This window comes from Buceros rhinoceros, unplaced genomic scaffold (assembly GCF_000710305.1).
Source record: "Buceros rhinoceros silvestris isolate BGI_N320 unplaced genomic scaffold, ASM71030v1 scaffold22505, whole genome shotgun sequence".
Classification (NCBI taxonomy): Eukaryota; Metazoa; Chordata; class Aves; order Bucerotiformes; family Bucerotidae; genus Buceros; species Buceros rhinoceros.
In genome coordinates this window covers 14,908-25,950 of record NW_010414889.1, presented here as the reverse complement: position 1 = coordinate 25,950, position 11,043 = coordinate 14,908, and the positions used below count along the sequence as shown (strand labels likewise).

At 47.4% G+C, this 11,043-nt stretch overlaps 1 protein-coding gene across 1 annotated transcript in view; it reads left to right on the top strand.

Moving 5' to 3' along the window:
- TNN (tenascin N) overlaps positions 1–11,043 on the top strand; it is a 20,807-nt gene that overhangs the window by 8,335 nt on the left and 1,429 nt on the right. Inside the window, 8 exon segments of the mRNA XM_010137248.1 lie at positions 762–1,018; positions 3,195–3,477; positions 4,472–4,686; positions 6,793–6,972; positions 7,483–7,615; positions 8,456–8,607; positions 9,921–10,017; positions 10,680–10,847. Coding sequence (XP_010135550.1) covers positions 762–1,018; positions 3,195–3,477; positions 4,472–4,686; positions 6,793–6,972; positions 7,483–7,615; positions 8,456–8,607; positions 9,921–10,017; positions 10,680–10,847 — 1,485 coding nt within the window.

Genomic DNA, 11,043 nt, shown 5'->3' with positions numbered 1-11,043 from the left:
GCATTCCTGAGGTTGCCTTGTAAATTATTCCATTAAAATAAAATCAGTTTAGAACGACAAGACCTACAACCTCCACAATGACATTTTAAAGCTGCTCTTCTTCCCTGTGTAGATTCTGATTATTTGGAACACCCTTGGCTTGTGTTTTCAAGCTGTTCTTCACAGATGTGGGGGCTGCAAAACTTAGAAAGGAAAAAGAAAACAAAAACAATCCACAATGGGTAATCCTGCTCATATTCTTATGTGACTCCTGGAACTTGGACTTGTGACTAAGAAACATCCCAGCTATAGCAGGAGCTACCACTAAATCTGATTCATCACCCGAAATAGCAGAAGCCTTGGGGGAGACTGAGAGACAGGTCTGCAGGGTAGGCAGAAAAGGAGGAGCACCAGATGGCTGGCACCGGAGGCAGAGGGAGGACAGGGCCTACATGGTGCTGTGAGGAGGGCAAGTGAGAAGGGTAATGCTCAAGTTGGTGCCCGTGGAAGGTGAGGCAGGCAGCCTGCAAGCTCTTCTGCAGAAAAAAATGGGAAGTTTCATCTAAATGGCAGAACAGTCATGCTCCCTCCCCGCTTTGACCATGCTGGTTTCTCATGGATGCCTTTCTTTCTCCAGGGGCTGTAGGGGGGAACCTAAGAAACTCTGTGTTTTAGCTGGCCAAAGCAGCAAGGCAAAAATGAAGGACACATGTCATGACAGGTATTGCAGAGGTTTAATCCAGCCGAGTTTCCTAATCCTGCACTTTGAAATGTTCTTTCAGGAGTTGATAGCCCAACCAATGTGGCAACAGACCAAGTGACAGAAGATATAGTAACTGCCTCACGGAATAAAGTTGAGGCTCCCATAGACAGGTACCTGGTGAGATACACCTCAGCTGACGGGGATACCAAGGAAATAGAGGTGGGGGGTGAAAGTGACCTCATCACTTTACGGGATCTGAAGCCAGGCATGGAATATGTCATCCACATCTGGGCAGAGAAGGGGCCCCAGCGGAGCAAGAAGGCAAGCACCAGAGCTGTGACAGCTGAGTTGTAGCAGCAGCGGTGGAGGGACTGAGCTTGAATTTCAAACTTCTTCATCAGTTTTACTTGATTTAGTAAAGGTCCTCCTGCTTTGCACAGGCTTTTAGTGAGGCAAAAAATGTCATTCGTGCTGGCATGGCTGAACAGATCTCCAGCTCAGCTTGAATACTCTTTGTTTTGAGGCCTGTTGTGGACAGGCCCTATGGTAAGGAGCCAGTTATTATCAGTACAGTGAAACACAGCCCGAACTAAAGCCTTGTCACTGCAACGTGTAATTCATGTCTTGCCTTTAAAATGCTAAAACCCACCTCCAGTCTTTTGTTTGGGTGACTGTTGTGGCCTTTCGAAACAGGACAGGGGGCTCATACATATTTGGACTGTGGCATAAATTAAGAATCACTGGGGAATCAAATATCCCGAACAGGACACTTGGTTGGTGTCCCTTGGTAACAGTGAGTTCCATTGGGAAGACGCTTGCAGCAGTGTCAGCCATGGTCCGGTGTGGCTGTGTGTACAGGAGCGGTTTCTACTGACCGTCTACAAATGTCTTATCTATGTGCAATCTGCACTTTTACAGCAAAAGCACTTATAACTAAATAAAAAACCAGATTTTCCCATCACACAGGAAAATAATTCACGTGGTTTTTCTTGCCACAGGTGAGCTTCTTGTACCGCTAACTGGCTGAGCTTTGATTACTCATATACTCCTTCCCAGTGTGTGCTGCTCTACGGTGACACAAACAATCCTCAGCATCTGTCAGTAAAATGAGAGTAATGCATTTTCATCATTTCACAGAAGGAGGGATTAGGACGTGCCGGTGGGAAATCACAACTTTTACCACAGCTAGCGTGTGGTACATCACAGTGCAGCTCAGCTGGTGGGTGGTAAATCATGGTGTGGCTGTCGGTGGTCGTGGAGTTTAGAGCCTGCAGCAGAATAAAGCAGGGTAAGAAATGCTGTTCAGTAATTCGGGAGGCATCTGCAAATCCTTCATTGCTCAGGCTGCTAGGATGTATTTAGCATTTCAGTGAAGAAAAAAAATGCTGTGTAAAGCTCATGGGCTGCTGGGTTGTCCTTGAAGGGCCACGTTCCTGCGGGCTGTGTTGTGACAATGACTTAAGGCTCGTGAAATCTCATGTCATGTTTCCATCTGTGAAAAGGTCAGGAGAACAATTGTAACAATGGGAGGAGATCGAAAGTTTGTTGGTTTTTTTTTTTTTTTTCCAGTGGAGAATGGGAACATAGTCCTCTCTAGTGCCATTGGCTGGTTCTTCACCTTCAAACCTTCCTCTAAAAAATTGCTAGTCTAGTGCCCATGTAGTGGCCAGATGGCTGACAGGAAACACAGTCTCAGTCTCCTGGGATGGGGTCTGGCCTCTGATAGGTGCTTGGTGAGATACCACACAACTGATGGGGACACAAAGGACATGGAGGTGGGGAAGGAAATGAGCGTGCTGCTCTGACAGGACTGAAGCCAAACACCAGCCTCTGGGCAGAGAGGGGAGCCCAGCAGACATTAGAGTTGGTGGGAAGTTTTGCTTTAGTATGAAATAATCTTGTTTCTGGAGAGCTGCCTTTCAGACAGAGATTCTGAGTAGGTGATTTGGGTTAATTCCCAGAGCAACCCAGGCAAGAGGTTGTGATCTTCAGAAAGCAAAAGGCACAACACCGTATTCTGCATGGACTGTCCCCTCTGCCCATGCAGGGGTGGCTGTCCAGCTGAAATACTTCAGAACTGGGCATGTCCTAGCTTTTTAGTTCAGGCTCATCCTTGGTAAGAAATAAAGGATGAGAAGTGGAAGAAAGTGGTAGGACCCTGGAGGAGAAGGAGTAAGTGTAGCCTCACTGGAACAACCCATGTCCTTCACTCCTAACTGTTCCTGCATCAGCCCAGTGGCAGTGGCTGACTGGCCTGGCCAAGGCTTGGCCACGCGGGCTCTGACAAGTGAGTCTGTTTAACAGGGTGTCAAGAATAGTGGGACTTGCAGGTGGACTTAGACACACAAGCTCTTTTTAGGTCTTTGGGCATAGAATAATTTCTCAAAGCTTATCTGTTCTTCCAAATATATTTGATAGTCCAATAAAACATAGTACCTTTGCATATAAAATGTGTTGTCTGTGTCTTTAGACCATTGCAATTACCAAAGCACTTTACTAAGACTTCTAATAGTTATGTCTTTTGTTTACAGAAATCGATAGCCCAGCTGAGCTGTTGATTGACCAAGTGTCAGAGGATGCAGCTACTATTTCCTGGAACAAAGTCCAGGCTTCAATGGATGGATACAGAGTGAGCTACACCTCGGCTGATGGGGACGCAGAGGAGACAGAGGTGGAGAAAGACAAGAATGTCACTACCGTGACAGGGCTGAAGCCAGGCACCAAGTACATCATTTACCTCTGGGCAGAAAAAGGAGACCAGCAGAGCAAGAGGGCCAGCACTGAGGATCTCACAGGTACAGGGGCAATAGATTTTAAGAACATAAGTTACAGCCCAGCTTTGTCTTACAGCTGAATTAAGTCCATCCCAAGACAGTGTCACAGCCAAGGGAGATCCAGGCTTAGATGAAGTCTTCAAGTTAGTGCATCTTGCTGTGAAACCTATTCGACATCATCCCGGAGAGATTCTAATTACCTGTACGTGCTACAAACAGGCCATGTTGTGAATACTGACAGGGACTAGGGAAAATGAAGCCTTTGCAGTGGTGTCTCTTATGTATTTGTATAGTCTTGTTTTATTTTAATTGGTTAATTTGTTTATCCTTCGTCACGGAGCGGGGGAAGACTCAGTTCCTTTTTGCAGATGGAGAAATTGAAGTGCAGAGATTAACAGCACACGGGACACCTCTTCTTGCAATACCCCAATTAATCCTGGTTCCTCCATTGTTCTTACCAGGACTTTTTCTCCAATGCCGTCAGTCCTGGTTAAGGAGGCATAGTGATCTGCCCAGGTTGAGGGTTACCGCTTTATAACAATATTGTAAAGCTGAATGTCTGAGCTGATTGCAAGCGGTGGCAAGTGCGTATAATTTCCATGCTCTAGGTCAGGGACTTGCTGAAGGAAGATGAGTAAAAGTGTAGCTGGGTCGTCCTGGCCTCTTAACAAAAGAGCTTGAGCTGTTCTCTTGTTTTCTGGACAGATGATATGTATGTGAGCTTCAGAGCCTGGTGACCAGGAGGAAACGAGAAAGTAACAATATCTTGCTTTGCAAGGACTGTTCTGTCCAGGTCAGGACTGGCAATGCCGTTTCTTGGGGTTAAAGACAGACCCCAGTCAAACCACGTCAGACCTTAAAACCTCCCAGCTTTGTGGGACCAGTTAGTGTGTGATCAAAACTAGGACTTGAAAAAGGAAGACACTAGCAAGGCCCTCGAGGGGAGGGCATGTCACAGTGACAGAGTACAGCCTGACTAACAGCCGGTGGTCTTTGGTTTTAACTGTCTCTGCAGAAATTGACAGCCCAGCTCACCTGGTGTCTGACCAAGTGATAGAGGACACAGCCACCATCTCTTGGGACAGGGTCCAGGCTCTCATAGATAGGTGCATGGTGAACGACCCTTCTGTTGATGGTGACACAGCAGAGATGGAAGTGGGAAAGAATGAGACTGCCATGACTCTGACAGGACTGAAACCTGGCATTGAATATGTCATCGTCTTCTGGGCAGTACAAAGAGAATGCCAAGGAGGCTTAAATCTGTCCCGTTTGGTCAGCCATAAGGACTGTGGTGTACTGGGAACATTTTGGGGTCACTCCGTGTCCATTAGCCTTACTAATGTACTTTTTCTTCCTTTATGAATCAGTCTGGTGTGAGGTGAGCAGCTGAATCTTAGATTCAGGGCGAGATGCCAGGCAGTTCCCTAAGTGCTTACAGAGGTCGAGGGCAGCTGATGTGGACAAATAGAGGCCAAAAGATTGAACATATCTGGACCTAGAAATGCAGGGAGAGTTTCTGCACATTGAAATGCTGTTTTTTTGAACTGGAATGAAAATGAAGACACCTGGAAAATTCACATGAAGTGAAACTGCTGGGAGAAGGAATGTATTTAGCATTAGTAGGGATATTTTTGAATTATCTGCACAAAAACCCCCCACGTACTCTGTGTGTGTGTTATATTTGCAAAAGTAATGACACCCCTGCTAAAATAATACAGCTTCTGAGGAAAAACACCCCACGTTTTCATGCTGAGGGTGATGGCTGATTATTCCCTAGCAGTAAACCGGCTGTGGCAGGGAGCTGTTCTGCGGCGGCCCCTTAAGAGCAGGGCTGTGAAACTGGACTCCAGGGCTGCCCTTCCCATCCCTCCCGATGGATTTGGTAACTTCCAGCTCCCCCTCCCGTCCAGCGGGAGATGCACATGTAGTGAGCTACTCCAAGAAGGTTTCTGGGTCAGTTTAATTAAACCAATTGTTTAGTCGTACCCCAAATGAAGCATGAGTTTGTTAGTTAACGAACTAATGCTTAATTCACAAGCTTAGTGCAGGGAGGTCTCAGTTGTAACAAATAACCAGTGTTTTATACAACACGCTGTGTGAACCTTGGTGTTGCTGCCCCTGTTTTCCTCCCTACATCCAGCATTTTGATTCCTTCTCTGCCTTCGTATCCGCTTTAAGCAGTCGGTATTCCTGTGCACGAGGAGCTCAGTGTTCTGTGTGGTTCTGTTTCCTGGGAGAAGCCCCACGGCTCCACTGTTCTCGTTTATCTAAGACAGACATAGCTTGGCCTTGCTGTTCTCTCCATGCCCTTTTCACAGCTGTGATATTCCACTGATGCATTATAATTGTTGTTATGCTTATCCTCAAAGCACTCCTCAAGAAGTCTGGGAAGAGTTGTTGCCTGTTTTATACAGAGGGGAACTGAACTGACTGACAATGACATACCCGTAGACCCCCAGGGAGGTTTGTGGAAGAACAGGGAATTGAGATGAATTATTCACTTCTAGTTCGCTGTGAACTCAGGTGTTCTTCAGGGTTGGAGCACCCTTCCCTTGAAGGTCAGCACTGCCACTGAAAACCTCTCTAAAACTTGGAAAGATGGACAAACCCTACTCCTGAATTCCTTAATACGTTCCCAAAATACATGCAATGTAGTAAGCAGAGGATGAAAATTAGGGAGACACTGTTTCCATTGTTGTTACTTTCCATGAGCTTTAAAAATTGCTTATATCCTGGGCGAAGAAGCGCTGCAGCCCTGTTGTGGGTAGCTCATAAGATGTATTTTGACAACTGCTGTGAACTGGCTTTGCTTAAAAATAATTCTTTTCTTCTGCTTGTGCTGAACTTGGGCAGTCTGACTGCACAGGAAAAGTCTCGCTAAGCCTTTGATGTCAGTGAAGGAGCTGGTGTCCCACATACAGCGCAGGCTGTGGTAAAGCTGTGGGTTGCTTTGTATTCCTGCATTTGCTGGAGAAGGCTGAAGCAGTGGTAAAGCCCGTGAAGTCATTCTTCATCTAGGGGAGCAAGAGGTAGAGGCTGTCAGCAGGCCATGCCAAGATTGGGGCACAGAGCCCAAACCTCACCTATCCGTGAGTGCTCCTCAGAGATAAGCCTGATGGAGGCTTCTCGGGGAGATGCGTCAGGAGCTCCTGGGCCCTGTACAGCTGGGTCAGTTGCAGGGCTCACAGATCATCCCAAACCAGATCAGTAACAGACTTTGCTATGTTTGTTCTAGGCTTCTGCTTCTTCCTAGCTATGAGGGTCACTGGGTGACTTCTCTGCTTCCCAGCTGACAGGATCAGGTATTGAAAGCTCAGCCCAAGCCCTGTGCTGCAGTTGCTGTCTTTCGTTTATGCAATGGTACTTGAATTTCCCTTTTCTATAGAGACTGATTCTCCCAAGAACCTCCGTGTATCAGATGTGACTCATTCTACGGGCGTGGTTACCTGGACTCCTCCTGCAGCACAGACTGATGGCTACGTGCTGGCCTACCAGGGTCAAGATAATACAGGCAAGGTACAGTGAATTCCTCAGCCCTCAAACCCCACTGAAATCACCGCTGTGATTTCAACTCTGCCAGCTGGGTCTTGTGGGTATATGGACCTCAGGAAAAAAAAAATGGGAGGGGGAATCTGCTATCCACAGCCCAGGGAAGGGAGAGCTTGAGGAAGGAGACATGCTACTGTCGTGAGTAGAAGCTGTGTAGAAGGTTTTTTGTGACAGAGGTATGCCTTTTCCCAGCAGATCTCCAGGTGCAGAAGACGTGTACTTCCTCACTTTTCTAGCTTGCTATTACCTGGAAGGGGAGCACTCGCCAGGGATAAGATGTCCTCAGTGTCCTAACAGTGTTTCTTCAGACCTTGCCCCAAGTCTTTCTTCTGAGGAAACGAACCCCGTGTTTCAAGGATATAGAGTGCCTGTCTCAAGAAAAGCCTGTAAATGCGTATGGCGAACGAGGCACTCTGGTCCCGAGAAGCTAAATGCTGTTCAGAGCTGGGTTGACCATTGATCTGTTTTATTTGGCAGGTAGTGCAGCTGGGTCCTAGTGAACAACAGTTTGTGCTGGAAGGGCTGGAACAAGGAGTGAGGTACACCATCTTTGTGACGGCCTACAAGGGAGGTCACCAGAGCAGAAAGGCAGATGGTACCTTCTCAACAGGTAGGAACTGGCCTAAGGTGTTGCCCTTTTCCCTGTGCTCTGTGGCTGTTGTGCTTTATGGTAGAGCTTAGAGATGGAGATTGTGTTCTACAGGTGCACTGGGAAACTATGTGTTCACATAAGCAAACCATCTCGCAAATCAATGAGGTGTCACCTGGGAGGGTGTCCCTTCTAAGCCACACCATCTGGGAGCTTGGAAACACAGTGGGGTAGTGTGAGTGGAGATCGTCTGTGCTGGTCAGTGCTGCTGGCACCTCACTAGCCAAGTGCAGGACAAAGCCTGGTGGTGAGCTGCCAGGGAGCAGGGGAGGTGATGATGATATGCCAGAGATCTTTCTGTACCGTCCTGGAAATGGCAGGGCACAGCTGTTTAAGGATTCTCATGGCGCTGGGCAGCTGCCCAGGCTGTGTTCAGAGGTCAGGAAATGCACACCAGAGTGGCAAATCAAACAAGATCTCACACCAGCTTGATGTGGGAGCCTCATGTGCTGTGCTGGTGCCCACAGGGGTTGCTAGTTGTGGATGAATTCTGAAATGCAGAGAAACTGAAAGTCCCTGTTTACTGCACTCCCACCTTCACAAATAAAGGCTCCTCTTCCCGCTCTCACTGTGACACAGACTGCATCTCTTGCAGCCTCTGGGGACCCCATCCATGAGCCAGCTTCCAGGTGGTGAGAAGGCCACCAGCAGCAACTTGTTGCTGGTGCAACTGGACACTGTGTGAGTGCACTGTGGGGGCTGCTGCTTTCTTTACTTCTCTTCCAGTACCATTGTCCTTAGAGTGTGAAGTGCCTCCAGCAGCTTTGCTGATGTGAAGTTTTGCCCACTCTGTCTTCACAGTTAGCCTCTTCTACCTGTATCCTGCGGACTGCAGCCAGGCGCAGCAGAACGGAAATGCCTCCAGCGGCGTCTACACCATTTACCTGAATGGGGATGGCAGCAGACCCATGCAGGTGTATTGTGACATGACCACGGATGGAGGCAGGTGGATAGTGAGTGATTCTCTGCTCCTCTTCATTATTTTTATGAGTATAATCAAGTGGACCTGGTACTGGTGTTCGATGAGGCTCCTTCTGCTCTACTGCACTACTGTTTCAGTTCCTGCCTTGATGGAGTGGTGTGATTTAGGAGAGGTGGTGGGTACTGATGTACCCACTCAGACTGGAATGTCGTGGGAGGCCGAGTGGCTCAAAGGCTTTCTCGTTGTTTGGTCATGGACACCACACAGGCTTGCATTATTTCTGATTGATGACAATGACTGAGTTTTGGCAGCTTAATGTGTCACCTCTTGGTTGCAACAGGAATTGTCTAGGAGGGTGGATTCAGCCCTCTCGTAAGAGGAGGTACAGCTTAGCATAACTGCCTTTCATAAAGAGTTAACGAAGCTATGTTATCTCATCTCAACTGCAGTACAAGGTTGTATAGAGTCATGGAATGTTTTGGGTTGGAAGGGACCTTTGAAGGTCATCTACTCCGGCAGGGACATCTTCAACTAGATCTGGTTGCTCAGAGCCCTGTCCAGCCTGACCTGGAATGTTTCCAGGGATGGGACTTCTTCTCTGGGCAACCCGAGCCAGTGTCTCACCACCTTCAGTGTAAAAAACATCTTCTTTATATCTAGTTTAATGTGTGGACTCTATCTAGTCTATATGTATGGACAGTTAGTGCAGTTCAGCTGCTGCCTGTAAGTATTTTAAATGCTGGTGCTGTGAGCATGCACCTGGACCCCAACCACACAATTATGTTGACTGGCTCAAACGAATCTGGAGGCAGGAGCACAGGTGCTTTGAGGTGGGGAATGTGTATGAGCCTGAAGGAGTGAATCTGAGGTTCTCTGATAGCTCTCTCCCCAAACAACCAAATAAAAATACCTTTATTCCCTTTTCCACCTTTCATCATTTCCAGTGATAAGTGATTTTCTCCACTGAAGTATATTGTTGTGTGTTACTGCTGAAGACTGTCTGATTCTGGTGAAGTTTAGAAACCCACTTGTCTCGTGGATCTTGTCTCTAAGCCTGTTTTGTCTAAATGTTTAGGTCACACTTAGACTTGTGCTGTCCATGGGCATTTGTGGAAAGTAAACTGTAAAATTTGCACAACTAAGCATTCACCCCAGTGCTTATGTGCAGTCAGAAAAGAGCTGGATTCCCGTGTGTCCCCTGCTCAGGTGCAGTGTGCTGTCAGCTAGAATTGTCTGTTCCTGAAAGCTTCACCTTTCCATCAGCATTTGAATCGGGATGACCATTCCTCATCCCCATCCTCTTTGTCTCTGCTCAACCTGCCACTGGCAATTCTTGCTCTGCAGGTGTTCCAAAGGCAGAGCACTGGCGAGATGGATTTCTACCAGCGCTGGAAAAACTAGGTGGAAGGCTTTGGAGATCCCGCTGGAGAGTTTTGGCTTGGTAGAGTACAAGGGTGTGACCAGTGAAGAGCTGAAGATTAGCTTTGTAGAAGCACCTAAATGCTGAAGTATCCAGCCCCCTGAACCCGCAGCCTTGAACCGCCAGCATTCGTGTCTTCCCTAGAAATGCCACTGAAGCACTGAGGGATCTCTGCAGGCCAACTAAGTATTTCCACTGATATCGTTGGGCTTTGGAGCAGTCCCAGAGGAAGTCAAACTCTGGAGACGTTTATTTCAGGCTTATGTGTTCCTGTCAGAGGGGAAATAAAGAAATTGCATCCGTTAAAATGTAAAGTCCAAGATACTACACAAAACTTGGTGATTTTTGTTCTGTTAGTGAACTCTGTGTGGATCAGAAAATCCAGGACTAAATAGATCGAGGTCTTTGGAGGAAGAGTCTTTTAATGTTCTGGGGAAAATAATGTTGTGCTACAGCCAGTCTTGTGCTGGGTTAGGCTGTTTGTTTTTTCTTATGCTGCTGTCTTTTGCCAGAAAATGAGATAAGACAGCATAAACTCGGCCAAATGTCATGACACCATCAAGCAGGGAAGGAGGTTGGCAGGAAATAGCTGATTTAACCAAAATGGCCACAGGATGAGAGTCTAGGACTACAAAGGGGAGCAGGCTGTTCTCTTTTAAGAGTAATTCTTTTTTGTCTTCTAGGTCTTGACAAGCTGCACAATCTCACAAGCAGCAGCCCCATCCGCTACGAGCTCCGGCGGGATTTGCGGACAGAGAGTGAATTTGTCTTTGCCAGCTATGACCTCTTTCAGGGTGCCTTGAGCAGGGACAGATACAGGCTGTCAGTAGGGAATTACAGAGGCAGCGCTGGTGAGGAGTGCTTTGTAGTTGTGCTGTCTCTGCTTAGCACAGGGAAGCAAATGCTGGGGCATGTGTATTTTGTTTTGCCAGTAACGTGGGAGCTTATTTGGTCAGGTTAGATCAGATGTGGTTCTCTTCGAGGAGAGATGTCCGTACTTCCTTGGAAGACTAAGTTGAGTGTACCCACAAGCCTGTCTCCTGCTGA